Below are 18,514 nucleotides of genomic sequence, written 5' to 3' on the forward strand. Positions count from 1 at the left end.
ATATAATTATATCATGGGCCAAATATAATTATATCATGGGCCAAATTTGGCCCGCGGGCCAGAGTTTGACATGTGTGTTCTAGCAGATGTGTGTTTTCCTGGGAGATCAGTTTTGTGGCATCTGCAAACTTGGATTTTTTTTTATTTTAAGTTACTAATGTACATTTTGAATAGCTGAAGGCTTAGTAGTGATGCACTTCATACCCTTGGAACCAACTTGTCAACCTCAAAAAGATTATTCATTCCTATTTTATAGTTTGTAATGCTCTGATGTAATGAATTTCTTTGAAATTGATTATTACATGGGTTAATACAGAATCTCCTCTTGAAACTGTAATCCATCTTTTATCTCTCTATTGTTCTTGGATCTGTTATGTAATCTTTGATTTAGTTCCATGCTTCAAAAATTTAGCATGATCTGATTTAAAGGTGGCTGTTTGCTAATGCCAGTCTTGTCTTATGCACAGAAGCGTCACATAATAATGCATAGGCGTATCCACACTGGGGAGAAACCATTCAGCTGCACCCAATGCGATAAAACTTTCAGACAGAAACAGCTCCTGGATTTGCATTTCAAGAAGCACCATGATCCCAATTTCATTCCAGAGGTGCATGTTTGTTCCCGGTGTTGCAAGAGTTTCACTCGCAAGGTACCTTCTTACATTTTGCCATTGTCAAATAGTGTTGAAATCTGTCAGATAGGTTAAATATTTATCACAGCATGCGGTCTTCAACTGAGTACAAGAGTTAGAACATTACAGCACTGAAAGGTCTTTCAACCCATGATGTTGTGCCATTCTATGTCAACCTACTCCTCAACAAGTTTATTGTCATATGTAGAGATGCAGCAAAATGTTTACTTGCTGCATTCACTCAGGAAATGTCTTATCCATTCCTTAGATTCCTAAATGTTCTATAACTTCAATTATATCTCTGCTCTGCCCTTCTTCATTCCAAATGAATGCTTCTTGCATTGTGTAATATAGTGATGAGGACTAGAGTTTTTCTCTTGTGTCAGCCTGGTCATTTGAATGGTTCTAGCATCACCTCCATGTTTTCTATCTAAGCCTCAGCAATTTATTGCACAGAAAAGCCAAGTAAGACTATCACCAACAAGAGAGAGTCAAACTGCCCATTCTTGACATACAGTTGTATTGTCTTCACCAAGTTTGCCACCATCAACATCCAGAAACTCAACTAGTAGATTAGCTATATAAATACCAACTACAAAAGTGGTTCAGGAATGGTTGAGTGAGTGACTCCCAAATCTCCACAGCATTTTGATCATCATCAAGACACAATTGGAGCTTGATACAATATTCTCCTCTGTCCTGAATTGAGCCTTTTGCTTTACTTTCGATGGCATCAGAGTGGTGAAGCTAATAGAGCTGCAACCTTGTAGTGCCAATGGCCCTGGTTCACTCCTGATCTCTTGACTGCGGGGGTTTCTTCACGCATCCCAAAGATGTGCAGGTTGGTGGGTTCATTGCTGACTGTAAGTCAATGAGTGGTAGAATCCAGAGACCACTTAAGGTGGAGAAGATCACTGGAATCTCTCCTCTATTAACGATATTCACCAGGAACATTGCTCAAATAGGACTGAAAAAACTATTGAGGGCCCTTTTTTCATTTAGCACACAGTCCCTTTCACCCACTACTGTCAGGAACGAGGTACAGGAGCATCAAAATCAGGACTGCCAGGCTGGTAAATAGCAGCTTCTCACAAGCTGTGAGATTGATGAACAGTATCCTGTGGCTGAGTAGATTATTCCAAAATGTTTATAAATATTTATGTATTAATGTATATATGAGATTAGTATGTGTTGTGTGTGTGCACAATGGACCAGTGAAACGCTGTTTTCCCTAGTTATAGACGTACAGTCAAATGATAATAAACTTGAGATTGAATACACAGAAAGTAAAAATTACGTGATCCATCTAGAGTCGAAGGGCCTTTCTCCACGCTGTATCTCTAGGATTTTGAGTGCAGTCTACCAACTCTCAAAATACTTGGCACCATCCAGAATAAAGCAGCACACTTTATTGGCATCTCATTAAACATCCTCAATATTTATCCTGTCCCACCACTGGCACACAGCTGTGGAGGTGAGCACTTTCCATAAAATGCATTGCAGTTATATCCAGGCTAATCCAACAGGGTGCCCAAAATCTATGACTTCTATCACAAAGAAAAACAAGGGCATCAGGCACCATTTGCAGGTTCATCTCCAACTCGACACACCACCCTCACATCTTAATTATTGTTAGGCCAGAATCAAGTTAGAATATTGACCAGAAGGGAGAGTGGTGTAAAAATACCACCCACCACCATCTTTTTGAGCAATTAAGGATTAGCAATAAATGCTTATTTTGCTGTATTTGAATTTTTAATTTTTCATCAATTGAAAGTAAAATCCATGTGCCTAAAAGCTGCTTCAAAAGATTGAGGGCAATAAATGTTGATCATGGGAAATTTACATTATCATTCATTTTCCTTTATGATTGACTTTCAGTATATGCAAATATATTACTGACCAATCCATTTTGTTTGTGGGATATGACAGCGATGAACTGATAGATGATGGGAAACATTAATATTAACATGGTGAACTTGAGAAAGGAAATTTCGCAGAACACTGATTTTAAAAATAAATTGAAAAGTCATGCTTGAACTGAAATAAATAACAAACCCAATGTATTCATGCACCAGGTATGCAAAGAGTTCTCTAAGAAGTGTATACTCTGCCTGACTTCAGTTCATTGACACAAGAAAATATTTTTACAATCAGCCAATATCTGAATCACTTAGTTTTGTATTTCTAAGTACTATTTTCCATTTGTTCATTGACCCAATGTTTAGTTTATCTTTTATGTTGAAATAAAAAAAAGTTTACTGTATCATTAAAGTAAAAATCTGTTGCTTTCTCAGAACATCATGAAAAAACATTCTGAGAAGTGCGGGAGTCAGAGAGTACAAGACAAAGGCACAACCATGATGGTAAAAAAAGTCAAGGGCAAGAAGTTGGTACTGGATACCAGAAATTCTGATGAACCAAAAGGTGCCATTTTAGAAAATCTTGAGCCAAAATGATCATTTGTACCTGATCAGTTGCAGATAAATTCATCATCAGAGAAAAACTACATTTGCGTTTGTGAGTGACATACTCTGAATTGACCTGCAGACTACCTTACATCAAAGTCATGGACTTGATCCTTTTTGATTTGTTCTTTTTGTTTTATTCTTGATCATGTTGCTCTCCACACTATTGTATGGAACTGGGCTACAGAATCTGAATATTTGTTAGTGTGCTTTAACCCTTCCTCAAATTCAGCAAGTGGACTCTTGCAAAGTAGCCATCCATTTCCTTATTGCCTTGGTCTATTTTCTGGCTTTGTTATCTTCACATTCTAGTGCTCTTTTGTTCAGCCTCCTCAAACCTGAGGTAACTTTTCTCAACCAAAAATAGTCCTTATTCACAACAAATCAGTTTCAAAAGAAAAACTGTTCAAAGACTCTTCCCATCCTTAGTTTTATATTCATATATTTTCTTCACTGTACATTTGTTTGCAACATTGCCATGGCTGAGGCACCTTGTGTTGTTTGAGGGGCTTTTCATAGAACATTACAAGACAGAACTTTCGGCCTTTCTAGCCTATGCCAAACTATTTTTCTGCTTACTCCTACTGACCTGCATCCAGTTCATAGCCCTCCATACCCCTCCCATCCATGTACCTGTCCAAAATCTTCTTAACTGTTAAAATTGAGCCCACATTCACCACTTTGTTCCACACTCCCACTGCTCTCCACGAAGAGGTTCCCTCTAATATTCTCCCTAAACCTTTTCCCTTTCACCCTTAACCCAGATCCTCTGTTTTGTACCTACTCTCAGTGGGAAAAGCCTACCTACGTTTACTCTGTTTATCCCCCTCATAATTTTAAATACCTCTATTAAATCTCCCCTCATTCTTCTATGCTCCAGGGAATAATCCTAACCTGTTTAACTTTCCCTGTAACTCAGTAAGTCCAGGCAACATCCTAGTAAATCTTTGTACTCCTTCCATCTTATTGATCTCTTTCCTGTAGTTAGGTGTTCAAAACTGCACACATTACTCCAAATTTGACCTCACCAATATCTTATAGAACTTTGCCATAACATCCCAACTCCAACACTCAACATTTAGTCCCATTCACACTGGCACGTTAACCCAGTAATTGACTGCCAATCTACCGGTTAATGTGCCAGTGTGAGCGCTCTCAAACCGGCACCCAAGCATCAGATCGTCCCGGGGATGAACCACCTAAGGAGGGGGTATCATTGTGAATTCATTTTGAACCGATTCATTGGTTAGCCAATGTGAAAAGGGCTTTTGATTTATGAAGGCAAGTATACCAAAAGCTCTCCATGACCCTACCTACCTGTGATGCCACTTCCAGGGAATTTTGCATCTGCATTCCTAGATCCCTCTGTTCTATTGCACTCCTCAGTGCCCTACAGTTTACTGTGAATGTTATTTCTTGGTTTGTTCTTCCAAAGTTCAACATCTCACACTTTTTGCAGCCCATTTTTCCAGCAGGTCCAGATCCCTCTGCAAGCTTTGAAAACCCTTTCTCACTATCCTCAATGCTTCTAATCTTTGTGTCGTCAGCAAACTTGCTGATTTAATTTACCACATTTCCAGATTGATATAGATAACAAGCAACATTGGTGATAGCACTGATCCCTGAGGCACTCCACGAGTACAGGCCTCCAATCTGAGAAGCAATCATCCCCCACCACTCTCTGGCTTCACCCATATAGCCAACGTCAAATCCAGTTTACTACCTCACCATGTATACCAAGTGTCTGAACCTTCCTGACTAACCTCCCAAGAGGGACCTTGTCAAAGACCTTACTAAAGTCCACATAGACCACATCCACAACCTTTTCTCCATCAACTTTCCTGGAAACCTCCTCAAAAAGCTCCATAAGATTGGTTAAACATGACCTACCATGCCCAACACCCTGTTGTCTATCCCTAATCAGTCCCTGGCTATCCAAATACTTGTGTATCTGATCTCTTGGAACACCTTCCAATAATTTAATTACTACTAATGTCAGGCTCATCAGTTTATCATGGTCTAGGGTTACTTTTGGAGCCTTTTTAAACAACAGAACAACATGAGCTACTTTCCAATCCTCTGGCACCACACCCATGGCTAAGGATATTTTAAATATTTCTGTCAGAGCCCCTGCAATTTTTACACTAGCCTCCCTCAAGCTCTCAGGGAATATCTTGTCAAACCCTGGGAAATTATCCACCCTTATTTGCTTTAAGACAGCAAGCACCTCCTCCTCTTTAATCTGTAGAGGTTCCATGACCTCACAGCTTGTTTTCCTTACTTTCCTGGACTCTGCCAGTTTCCTGAGTAAATACTGATGCAAAAAACCTATTTAAGATCTCTTTATCTTGTTTGGCTCCATACATAGCTGATGACTTTGACTTTTAAGGGGACCAATTTTGTCCCTTACTATCCTTTTGCTCTTAATATACCTGTAGAAACCCTTAGGATTTTCATTCACATTGTTTTTCAAAGCATTCTTCCTGATTTCTTTCTTGAGTTTTTCTTGCAATTTATACTCCTCAAGTCCCTCATTTGCTCTTTATTGCCTATACCTGCTATGCACCTCTCTCTTTTTCCGAACCAGATATCCCCAATATCCCTCAAAAACCAAGGTCCGCTATACCTATTAACTTTGCCTTTAATCCTGGCAGGAATATACAAACTCTGTACTCTCAAAATTTCACCTTTGAAGGTTATCCACTTACCTCACACATCCTTGTCAGAAAACAACATCCCAATCCAGGCATTCTAGATCCTTTGTCATTTCCTCATAATTGGCCTTTCTCCAGTTTACAATTTCAACCGAAGAACCAGACCTATCCTTCTCCGTAATTGAAACTAAGATTTAGTTTAAGATCACTGGACCCAAAATGTTCCTTTACACATACTTCTGTCACCTGCCTTGTCTCGTTCCCTAATGGGAGATCCAGTCTTTCACTCTCTGTAGATGGTACCTCTATATATTGATTTAGAAAACTTTACTAAACTCATTTGATAAACTCCAAACCATCCAGCCCTTTTACACTCTGGGAGTCCCAGTCAATATGATGAAAAATAAAATCTCCTGCTATCACAACCTTATGTTTCCTGCAGCTGTCTCCTGTCTCTCTACAGACTTGCTCCTCCAATTCTCGCTTTGTACCTTTCCTGTTGGTAAAACACAACTGTGGTTAAGTGAAAAAACACACCTTGATGAAGGGCTCAACCCCGAAACGTTGGTGATGTATCTTCACCATTGCTACTTAAAGGCACTGTTTGACCTGCTGAGTTTCTCCAGCATTTGTGTGCTTTTATACCTTTTCCGTTCCTCAGCTTCACCTATATAGCCTTAGTAAATGAGCCCTCTGGTATTAATATTTTCCCTGATGAGCAATGCCACTCCTTCCCCTTTTATCCCCCCCAACACCCATCCGTTCTACCATATCTGAAACAACTTAAGACCAGAACATTGAGCTGCCAGTTCTGCCCTTCCTGCAACCAAGTTTCACTAATGACCACAATGTTATAATTTCACGAGCCAATTCACAGCAAGCTTGTCTGCCTTTCTGAGAGTACTTCTTACTTGAAATAGATGTACCTGAGAATATTTCTACAACCCTTTCACTTCTAATATTACATGCAATTTTCACATAACCTTTTCCCTCCTCCACTCTCCTCCTCTGGCACTTCCCCCCATCCCCCTGCAAATCTAGTTTAAACTCCCTCAGTCCAGCATAAGCAAACCTTCCCACCAGGATATTACTCCTCCTCCAATTCAGATGCAAACCGTCCTGTCGGGATAGGTCCTACCTTCCTTAGAAGACAGTCTAATGATCTAGAAACTTTAATTCCTCCCTCCTGCACCATGTCTCTAGCCTTGTGTTAAACTGCAGTATCCTAGTTTTAACTTCACTAGCATTTGGCATGGCTAGCAATCCTGAGATCACCTGTCCTTCAACTTTGGGCCAATTTCCTGAACTCTCTGCAGGACCTCATCACCCTTCCTACCCATGTTATTGGTCTCTACTTGGACCACGACATTGGGCTGCTCACCCTCCCTCCTGAGAATGCTGTGAACTCGATCTGAGATATCGCAGACCCTGGCACTAGGGAGGCAACATACCATCTTGTTCCCCTAACTATGGCATCCTTATCATTACAGCTCACCTCTTCTTTTTCTTGACCTTTTTAGCCACCAGACCAGACTCCATTCGCAAGAGACCTGGTTGTCCCCTGAATAGCATCCACAATAGTATATTTGTTATTGAGGGAAATGGCCACAGGGGTGCCCTGTACTACCTGTCTGTTCCCTTTCCCTCTCCTGATTGTCACCCGGCTACCCTACTCCTGCCTCTTAGCTGTGATGTCCATGTAGATCAGTTTAAATTCTGTTTTGATTCCCTCCCCAAAACCCTTTTTAGTCAGCACTTCCATCATGTACTGTGTGTGATATCCAGCTGAAAACTGACCAGGCAGTTGTACACTCCACCCTCCTGCCCCATCCTACATGTAGGCCACGGTATCTCTGAGCAGCGCAAATCTATCAGATATTTTCCTGCCCAGAACCATGCACATTTGGTCTGGGTGGATCTCCTGTCCTAGGGCAGACTTGACTTGAGTGGTGATGGCTTTAGACAGGAATTTGTAGTCAATGTTTAGCAATGAATAGAGTCTCCAATTCCTGATACACTCCTTCTCCCCTTCTGTTTGAAGATGAGGGTGATGATACCCTTCCTCATGGAGTCTGACTTACTGCTTGCCAGGAGCATAGTGTATAAACACAGACCTGTGAACACTCAACCGTTAAGCCATTGCTTTTGGGAGTTTTCCTCAATGCAAAGGAATGGAGTCCATTAGCATCCCCAGAGTAATTGGCTGGTCTAGAATATCTTGGTTGTTACCATCTAAGACCACCATGATAGAAGACAGGAAGTTTTGGGAGGCCTGTTTCCTTCATGTTGTACAGTTCAGCATAAAAGGATCTGCTGCTCCTTTGTATGCCCATCTGCAAGGATGTAGCTGAGTTGCCCTCTTCCTTGAGGCTGTGGATGACAAAGGTTCCTCTGTGAACCTTTTGGAAGAAGAAACGTGAGCAAATCTCATCCTGCTCCTCTGTGCAGACTCTGGATTGGAAGATGATTTTGGAGGACTCCAAAGTGAATGGCGCAGTTTGCTGGCTCTTCACCCCTCAAGAGTTTCTTTCTCACATCCATCCCTCTTGACTTCAGAAGGGGAAGTTGCTGCTGGTCAGTCTGGAATTGGGGCAGTTATCTGCCTTTGTCTTGCTGTCTGAATATATTTGAGGATAAAGAATCTCTTGTTGTTTTCCTTGGTTGCTTCCCACTAATTCTCTGCAGAGTCAAATAAGGGTTTCATGGTTCTCCAGTCAGTGTACTCGTTCAGTTCCTTTGCATTCTCTGAGGTCAGCAACTTCATGTTCAGCATCTTTGTTCCGTTGCCCACTCTGTTCCTCCTGTAGGTGGCAGGAGGCACAGGAGGCATTGGCCAGCATGATGTTGGTGGTTCTGACTGTGATGGCCTTCGACATAAAGAGGAAATCTCTCTGTTACTGGGTAGAAGTATCCTTTCTCGACCAGGTGGATTGAAGCTGTGCTCCACCTTCAGGTTGCTGAAGAAGTATGCAACCTTTACCATGTCCATCAAGAGTCTGGAGAAGTTGTCCAGTCTACTGATGACACTGCTAGATCATTCAGCACAGCAATGGTGCAGAGTTGAAGTCACTGGCCAGAACTTCTGGCCTGGATGTTGCCAGCGACGGTAGAAATTGCTGGAAGATGGCCAGTCTCTCGCACCACACAGGCGAGGTGTATACATTGATCTGGCGGAGTGGGGTGTCATACGTTAGATCTACCACAAGACTTCCCGCAAACCACCTCCTTAACCTTGGTGATTACAAAGATGTCTCCCTGCACCAAGATACCAGATCAGATGCACCTCAATCATTTCCACACCACCCCACTGCCCCCCAAACATACAGACAACCTATGGCCCACAATCTCGACCACCTCCGATAGTTCCTGAGATGAGGCAGGCTACACCCCTGTATGAAAGTTACTTCTGCGTTGACCTCAGCAAGATATTACAAAGCACTTACATATCACGTAGTTCATTTGACACTGCGCACATTGAGGGTTGCTATTTTAATGTCCATTGTTTATTCGAGTCTCCAGTTCACAATCCTTGCAGCCCAGTATCAATTAGCCCAAGCCCTCATGCGCATCACTTTGGTGAACTGTAGCAATGATTTTGGGCTCAGAAACAGGGAGTGATCTTCCTCTGGAATTATATTTATCAATTATACTTATCAACACCTGGACTGGTCCCAACTGCTGAAGCGAGGCAACGACCGCACACTTGTAGTAGGTTGTCAGGGCGCCGGTAGCAGCTTCTCCACCTCCCCCGACCAGGACGTTGGCTAGACTCTAGAAGTTCTTCTTCTTGCTGAGAGATGTTGCCACCTCTCGGAGAGTCTCCCACTTCAGCAGCAAGACCATGGCTTATATTACCCAAAAACTGCTTACCCAAGCACCTATTCCCAGCACAAAAAGAAAGATAAGTGAGCAAGCTAGCATGCCTAGGCTTCTATCGAATAACACAACTTTCAGCTTATCACTTTGAATACAGTGGTTTATTTTGCGTCAAGGTTAGGTCTCTGCCTGAAAGACTGTGACCAAAACAACCAGGAAGATTAAATGTTCTTGGTACACAGATGTCTTTTTGTCAGACAATTGCATCTCTGGGCCCCATGGTGGAATTTAGCTTATGTCTGCTGAGTCTCAAGCAGGTTACTGATTCTCAGCCTTGCAGGAGCAAAAACATGGTTTAAATCCTCCAATACACTTATATACTCCTTTTCCCGGAGTTGGGAGGTGACTGCCTTTGCACTGCTCCCAGTCGCCCAGAGCTGGGCAGCAACAGCTTCTTGACTGCTCCCAGTCTCCTGGAGTTGCTGTTTGGTGGATCCTCTACATCCCATAGTTGGGCTTACTTGTAACCCATGATCCTCCTTTTTTTCCACCACCTGCCTCTCCCCCCAACCATCTTGCCTCTTCTTCTGTCTTCGGTGCTTGTACTGGATTCATCCTCGGACAATGAGAGGTTGCTTTTTTCAGTTTGCACCTTGACCATTTTCTTCCAACTGCTTTTGCATTGTCAGTTGCCAGTTTCTTCCATGGGACTCTTTGAATTTTCTTTCTTTTTCTCACTGTCATTTTTCCTCCTCATCTCCCACCTCCATCGACTCTATCTCCACAAGAAGGGCCTCTGGCCTGGTGGTTGGGGTTTGAGGGTTGGAGGTGGATGTGCTTGTAGTCTCCTCACTCCCTCTGGTCTACTGGGGTCACATTTGAGGTTGAAGGGTTTTGGCTCTCTGGGGGTGGTGATGTTGACCTTTTGCCCTTGTTGCCTGTGTATAGGTGGCTACATGTTTTGGGCAAGTTCTGTAGAGGTAGCTTGCTTCCCCACACAAGTTGCAGCACTTGCTCTTACACAGTCCTTGGTCTGGTGGCCTTCCTGCTTGTAGTTCTTGCAGATGACTATGCTGAGTTTGGCTATCACATTACCAGGTTTGTTGCAGTTTCTGAACACCCTGGGCTGTTATGTAAACCAGGTTTCCACGGTTCTCTCCAGTAAGGGGGGAGGTGGGGTGGATGATGGCCCCTTTGCTGTCCTCCCTCAGCTTCACCTTCACTTTCCTCTTGCTGGTCCAGATTCCAAACGTGTCTTTAACATCCATGAAAGTCCCTGTCCCCTCGATATAATGGCCCAGGAAGGTGAGCACATCTGTGAGTTGCATATGTAGGTTGAACATGTACATTGTTATCAGTCTTGTCTTCTGTGTTGGAAAGGTGAAGAATGGTTGTGCCTTGAATAGTGAGAGTGGAGCCATGTTCCTTTTCTCTTGGAGCATCTTGAAGGCCATATCAAAGTGACTGTTGTCCATGACATCCTGGAGGCAGTAGATGTCCTTCCCCTCAAATTTGCAGCTTCCTGAATATGAGACCACGTGAAAACGGAGACCCTTTGCCCAAATCCTATATGTCATCAAATTCTAATCAGTCTCAGGCTTGTTAATTCACATTACCTCCTAGTTTCGTAGGGTTTCATTTTTTTTAATGCTCATCCTCGTATTCATATCCCTTGAAGGACTTCCTCTTACTTATATTTACAATCTCTTCTAGATCGATGACCTTCCAAGATTTCTGCATTCTCCAATTCTGATCTTTGCATATCCTCGACTTCCTTTTTCTCTTTATGGAGAATTCCCCTCTGCTCTCTCCCATTCAATTCTCAGCTTTTTTTCTCTTCTATCCTCCCACCTGTCCACCTTTGCCATAGGTGATCTGTGATTAGTAAGGGATTTTTAAGGTGGTATGTGAGTGGAAAAAAAAGTTTGAAAACCACTGTGTTAATTGTACCTAATTGTGTGGTTTCATAACTCCAAAAGAAAGTTTTCTCAAGCAAAATATTTCAGTAACAATTGGGTTGAGAACAGCGGTTCTCAACCTTTTTGTCCCTCTCACATACCACTTTAAATAATCCCTTACTAATCACAGAGCAATGATGGCTTTGAGATTACTTAAAGTGGTATGTGAGTGGAAAGAAAACGTTTGAGAACCACTGATCTAGATCAGTTTTTATGCTGGTAATCTTACTGCTTAATTCCACATCTTGATGTTTAATATTTCGAACTCCAGATTTCTTCAATTTCAGTGAATGATTTTTGGATACAACTGTCAGTCAGTGAATATACAGGGCAAAAAGTATAATTTTTTGAGCTCACGTCTGTATCTGGAAACTGTCCTGCATTAATGGCATGCTTCTTTTTATTGCAGATGAATTGTCAGTTGAGCCAAAGACCTCAAAGGTCATTAAACTATCTAATGATACCCTCACTGAGAAGCATATCCAATCAAATGTAGTTGAAAAGAAGCAAGATATTAAAGGAAAATCAGGTATAATGCTTCATACTGTTTAAGGAGACAGAAAAATGTCACAGAAATGATAGGTTATTACAGCATTCATTTTTCAGATGATTATGTCTCTCATATACTCTTGTTTCTTGGATACTCACCCTTCATTTTAAGAGATGATCACCTTCAGTTTACTGCCTCAGGTACAGTGCTCCAGTTCTTAGCAACTGCTGTATTTTTCTTAGGGATCCAACGTTGCAGCACCTGGCACCCTGTACCTACCTAGTTGTTCAACTGTTACCACATCCTCACCAACCAGGAGCTTGCCTGAAATAAAAAGATGATTGGTCAAGTTTGAGCAAGTAGCACATTGGCCTTCCTTCTCCCAGCACACTGCTCTTGCTTGTTTATTTGGCATATCTGAATTCTTCCTTTGATAGATAACCTGTCTGTTCTTGGATGTTTCTTATGAAGAGTTTGTCCTTGCTTCGCCATTTTATTACTGCAAATATGGGGCAGAGAGGTCAGTGAAAATAATGGAACAATAACAATGGAAAGGAAGATGTGGTCCTCAAAGGTCCTGGCAAACATTTTTTTGACTGCACCTGGTTTACCTTTTCATGGTCAGGTTTACTGTTACCATCTTTTTCCAATTAAAATACTTATAGTTATGACTTTCCCATGGCAGGGTGAATTTACATTCTCTGCTTTATTTGTCCCTTCTTCCTTTTTCTGATTAATTTCTATCGATTTTCTGCTTTTTTGATAATTCCAAGGCTTGAAACATTGGTTACCCTTTACTTCCTATGAACACTGTGTAACATGCTGAGGTTTTCCAGCATGTTTGTGTAATGCATCCATCCCCAGTATCTGCAGACTTTCTTGTTCACTTTTGCTTCTTTTTTTAAATAACTCAGGAGTAGGCTACTAGGCAGTTTATGCTTGCTTCGACATTCCACAGGAACACGGCTGATCAGTATTTCCTCAATACCACTTTCAAAGTTCAGATTTATTGTCATAGAACTTGCAACCATTAGATTCTTGCACTAACTATGGTTCCCTTATCATGAATATCTAAAGATCATCGTCGACTGTCTCAATTTATTGAACATTCACTGCCCATTTGTGTAATGAATTCCAAAGATACGCCACCCTCTGAAGATTTTTTTTCTCTCTTCTGTGTGTGGCCCAACATCTTTTTTGGAGACTAACTGTTGATTTTGTGTGTGTTCATTGGATCAACCCACTTTCTTCCAAATTGAAGAGAGTGCAGGTCCATCCTGCCTAATTTCTCATCCTTACAAATCTCCCATGCAAAGAATTATTCTGGAAATTCTTTGCCACATTCTCTCTATCACATGTATAATCTTCCTTGGGTAGGGATACCAACCCTCCTAACATTGTTGATGTACTCTCACCAGGGCTTTATATATCTCAGCAAGGTGTCTCAATTCTTGGACTCAAAATGATCTGTAATGCAGGCCAACATATGTTTGTCAATTTCATCACCTAATAAACTAGCCTATTAACATTTTTTGGTTGATTTTTCTCAAATTTTTATTCTCTTTTTCTGCTGTAAAATGCTGGAGGAACTCAGCAGATCTTGCATCGTTCTGAGGAGGTAAAGATTTATAACTAGTATTTCAGGCCATTGCCCTTAAAGGTGTGAGCAAAGAAGCAGACAGGCACCTTGAAGAAGGACTCAGACCTGAAACTTAGTTATTTATTTTTACCTCCCATGAATGCTCCGATACCTGCTGAGTTCATCCAGCACTTTTGTGTTTTCTCTCTCTTCTGGAATTTTTCTTCTGCCTGCTGCTTTCTTTGTAAATTTGTATCCTGGATTTTTTTTTCTGCTCTTCTGAATTTTTCTTTTTACCTCTCAATCCTACCCAATCACCTTTCTCTCTTCTATCATTCACCATTTTGTACCTTTAATTGACCTTTTTTTGCCATTTACAGAATTGAACTTTCATGTGCTCTTTCTTCCTCTGCAGCTGATGTGACCCTTGTTACAAAGGAGCCAGGAGAGAATGCTTCCAAGTACATGGTAAAGATTATACCAGTTGATGACGGTAGGGAGCTGACTACACTGCGTGGTCAAGCCAGGAAAGAGGTTACCCCTGAGATGATCCTTAAAGAAATGGTCCTGTGAGGAACCGTCTCTTTTCCTCAATCATTTCAGTGTGTTTTTTTTAACAAGGAGGTGATTTAAAAAAAATGCATGTAATCAGAGTTGAAAAAAAGTTCCAGAAAAATTATTGCCGTTTTTATACTTCTCAAAAAGGTTCAACAGATACAGTGCAACAAAATAAGGAACAAAATCATTTAAAAGTAAAAGCACATAAAAAAATTAATTAAGAATTTATTTATCTTTAAAGCTCCAAGCAACTTCTTCATTCATTGTTGTGGAATGTAAATAGCTATATGTTTTAATGCTTTTTGCTTCTACCCTTTTGCAAGGCAAGTTTTGAGAATATTTGTGTGTCTTCTCGGCTGGCCTGGGCCGTTCCAGTTGCTCTCTCGGCCATTTTTCCCAGGATGGAGGCATGGCCAGAATGTTCAATAATGAGGGTCACGTTTAATCCATTCATGTAAAACATTGTCGTGCATTTTGTAATTGTCCTGTTGTGAGAAACAGGAGACAATTCAAAGAAAATGAGAATGGTTGCCAAGATTTGTCAACAGATTGGAATAAGAATTGATGATAGTCGTTCGATGCTTGATGCTAGTAAAAATTGTGATTATCTAGTAGAAACTGCCCGTCCTACTCCACCTGAAATTTGGTACCATTCGCTCCAATGGAACTGAATTCTGCAAATTGCCATTGTGCAACATATGGATGAGTTTCTAAGCAATGTGTTCCAGTTGGGGAATAAGCATAGAGTTACCTGCTGACTCGGCTCCATTGCTCATGACCCGAATAGAACACATTTTTCAGCGACAGATCCATATGCTGTACAGGGCCATCTGAGTTGATCCCAACTTTACTATTAGGAACAGGAAAATTATCTAGGTTCCAGAGAATGATAAGTCATCCAGGTTTTGGGGAAATATAAATATCCTGCAGGTTCCAGCAGTTTAATGCCGTTCCATGCTCTTTCTGGGGACAAGTGTCTGTTCTTCAGAATTTAATGTTCTTGTTCGTTCTCCCAAACTTGGAGAGTCCGCAGATATTCTGATAGTACAGCATAAGAATCCTGAAATGCATGTCCCTGACCCCCTTGCCCTAGATGTACAATGAATAACATGGACTGTAATGAAATAAAGGGTTTTTAGCAGTGAAAGGAGATTTTTTTTTTCTAAAAATGGAAGAATTATCAGTCTGCACCAGCATAATTTGTAGAGCTGGCAGTTGGAAGTGATGGTGCAAGACATTTCAAACACGCGAGTGAGCAGGTTTGATCGAGTGAGATCTAATATTGGCTAAAGCATTCATGATATATGTTGCTGGTTAGGGTGTGAAATGTTGATTTAATTATCATTCATCATCCAATCTCTCAGTTCTTCCTTCCCATAATTGCTTATCAAGGCATTGGCCTTGATCTTTTGTTCAGTAGTTGTCTTTAACTCTTTCCTTTTCACCATGAATTCTCTGAAGGTTGTTTCAGTTGGATTTTAATCAATAATGCCACATATTTTTAAAGAGCCATAGAAAACTCCAGCATAGAAACAGGCCCTTCAGCCCATCTAGTCTGCCAAACTATTATTTTGCCCAGTCCCAATGTTCTGCAATTGGATCATAGCCCTCCATACTCCTTTCATTCATGTACCTTTTCAAATTTACCTTAATTGTCAAAATGGAGCCTGCGTTCACTGGCAGCTCATTCCACGCTCTTGCCACTTTCTGCATGAAGAAGTTCCTTCTTATCTTCCCCTTTAAACATTTCACTTTTCTCCCTGAATCACATTACTCTTTGGAAGAATTGTTAACTTTTCAAGACACAGTCACCTGGAGGAACTCAGTGGGTCGAGCAGCATCAGTGGGCTAAAAAATGGTTGAGGTTTCAGGAAGGAATGTTTCATCCACTCTCCCACAGATGCTGGTCAACCCACCGAGTTCCTCCAGCAGGCTTAGCTTCATTTTCCAGCATCTCCAGTCTCTCGTGTGTCTCCAATGAACTCTTTCAAATTATTTGTGCAGGGCAACCTTGCATTTGGCTGTTTGAGTCATGAACATTTGCCCTTACAAAATTCACAAATTACTAACCAAAAATTTGAGTCCTGAAATAAAATTCTCTCCCACAGAATTTATGTGAAACAAAGGTAAAGAGATTTAAAAAAAAAACTTTTCTTTCAACTTGTGTTTTTTGGATACTTGCAGAGATGGCACCACTTTGCTTATGGAAAGTTGTGGGACAGACAGTTCTCTAGGAAGTCAGCCCCCTTAACGTGAGCATCTGTCTTTCGTTGTTGCTCAGATTTTAACTTGGCTGTAAAGTATAAATTCAGGAGACATTTGTAATTGGTAAAATATAATTAACACAAACATGTCAAGTTAAAGCAAAGTTCTTTCATGCTTCTGGCATTGTTACTTCCTTCATTCAGTTAAGACTGGGAATTCATGCCCACCTCACCATCCAGTCAATTCTTTTATTGTTTGGGAAATCTTCCTTTGCAAAACAACTTGGATTGATATTTTCTTATTTGAAGCGCATTTGGGTGTTTTTGAAAATACCATGAAGCAGTGAGACGTAAGTTGATCTTTGTTGAATTGTGCTGTGCAACATTAAAAATCCTTCCTCAACTTCATTGTAGACCTTGCACTGTAATGTTTCTCCAGTTCTTTGAATTTACTTGCATATTCTGTAGCTATGATCACAAAATGATTCTCTGGGAGTATAAATTTGCTTGGGGTATTAGTGCAAAATGTTTGGGATCTTATTTGGCCTGATGTCATTTTCCCCTCCATCTAGTTCATTGGTCAAGGATACAATTTGGTATAATTGCCTGGTAACAATTTGTAGATCATAGTCTCGTGAAATGAAATTCAGACTGATGATAATCTTTGTCTTTCCTGTTTTTTGTCATTATGAGCCTAATAATAATCTTAAAAGTTACTGGCTGTTTAAAAAAGTGGAATTGTTGAAGTTGATGCATTCCCTCTGTTACGTTCTTTCGACTGTTCAGTAAAACTTTCAAAAATTATGCATGAATTTGTTGTGTTTAATGCGGAAAAAAATCGTGTTGAAAGAGCTCATTAGGTCGAGCAATATCAGACTGAGAGTGGAGAGGGAAGATAGCTGGTATTATGGGGTGTGTATGCGATTGGTGAACTGAGGAGGGGCAGAGGAAGATGGATGGAAGAAGTCAGGTTGGGAGACAACAGCAGGTGGATGATGGGCAGAGGCAGATAATGGGGAAAAAAGCATGGAGCACAAGAGGCAGAGATAGTGGTAAATGACAACACAGGTTAAAAGTGCTTGAATCTGATAAGTCAAGAAATTAATGGAAACCATTAGGAGAGTGATGACAGACAGGTGGAAAAAGAAGGGATGGGTGGGAGAAATATCTGGGGGAGGAGTTTGGGTGGGAGAAATGTATGGGTAATAGGGGGATGGAATCACTTTTTTTCCCTCCCTACCCCTTGCTCTCTCCCACCCTTGCCTTATTACACTATCTCTGTTTTCATCTCTTTTTTCCCCTATTAGAATAAAGAACATAACAGCACAATACAGGCCCTTTGGCCCATGATACTGTGCTGACCTATAAAAAGCTCACAACAATAAGCTAATTCTTCCCTACCTTGTACCCATAATCCTCTATTTTTCTTACACTCATGTATCTAAGTCTTTGATGATCTCTCCCCTAAATTTTACTCGCCTTAATCTTGTATGCCTCTATTAAATCACCTCTCACCCTTCATTCCAAAGAGAAAATCCCCAATTCTGTCAACCTTGCTTCCTATGACATGTTCGCCATTCCAGGAAACATCTCATTAAATCTCTGCACCCTCTCTGAAGCTTCTATATCCTTCCTGTAATAAGATGACCAGAACAGATGCAATACTCCAAGGGTGATCTCTGACCATCCTCCAGGAAGACAACATCCCAGACTCCAGTCATCCACCAACTCCTGCTGCAGGACTGAAGGCTTACTGCCTTCTCACAGTGGTCAGACAGGTTCTTCACCTCATGGGGTCGAGTTTTGGATACCATTCTGAACCCAATTCAGAAAGGTGCTGCACAATGGTGTGGTTTTCAGAATTTTCATCTTATAACCATGAGAATGCAAAGCCTCAAATGTCAGTAAGATAACTAGAATGCAGCTCAAGTTCATCATCTGATTGTTACAATCCAACCCAACAAAACACTGTTCTCTGTGCACAGTGCAAAACAATGCAAACACACATACAGACCAACAATACTTCTACGCAGAATCTGTATACATAAATGTTATTCCTAAATAGCAGTTCATCAGTCATTCAGCAGTCTCACTGCTTGTGGGAAGAAGCTGTTCCTCAACCTATGGTTCTGGGTCTCATACTTTTGTACCTCCT

At 41.1% G+C, this 18,514-nt stretch overlaps 1 protein-coding gene across 8 annotated transcripts in view; it reads left to right on the forward strand.

Moving 5' to 3' along the window:
• LOC138736041 (transcriptional repressor CTCF-like) overlaps positions 1–18,514 on the forward strand; it is a 332,424-nt gene that overhangs the window by 161,661 nt on the left and 152,249 nt on the right. For 7 of the 8 annotated variants that reach the window (XM_069884866.1, XM_069884865.1, XM_069884863.1 and 4 more), the window contains 4 exons: positions 468–650; positions 2,930–3,059; positions 11,938–12,057; positions 14,013–14,065. In XM_069884866.1, the coding sequence (XP_069740967.1) occupies positions 468–650; positions 2,930–3,059; positions 11,938–12,057; positions 14,013–14,065 (486 nt within the window). The remainder of the gene's footprint in view (positions 1–467; positions 651–2,929; positions 3,060–11,937; positions 12,058–14,012; positions 14,066–18,514) is intronic. The other variant, XM_069884870.1, reaches the window with a different exon arrangement.

Source organism: Narcine bancroftii, chromosome 6, assembly GCF_036971445.1.
Source record: "Narcine bancroftii isolate sNarBan1 chromosome 6, sNarBan1.hap1, whole genome shotgun sequence".
Taxonomy (NCBI): Eukaryota; Metazoa; Chordata; class Chondrichthyes; order Torpediniformes; family Narcinidae; genus Narcine; species Narcine bancroftii.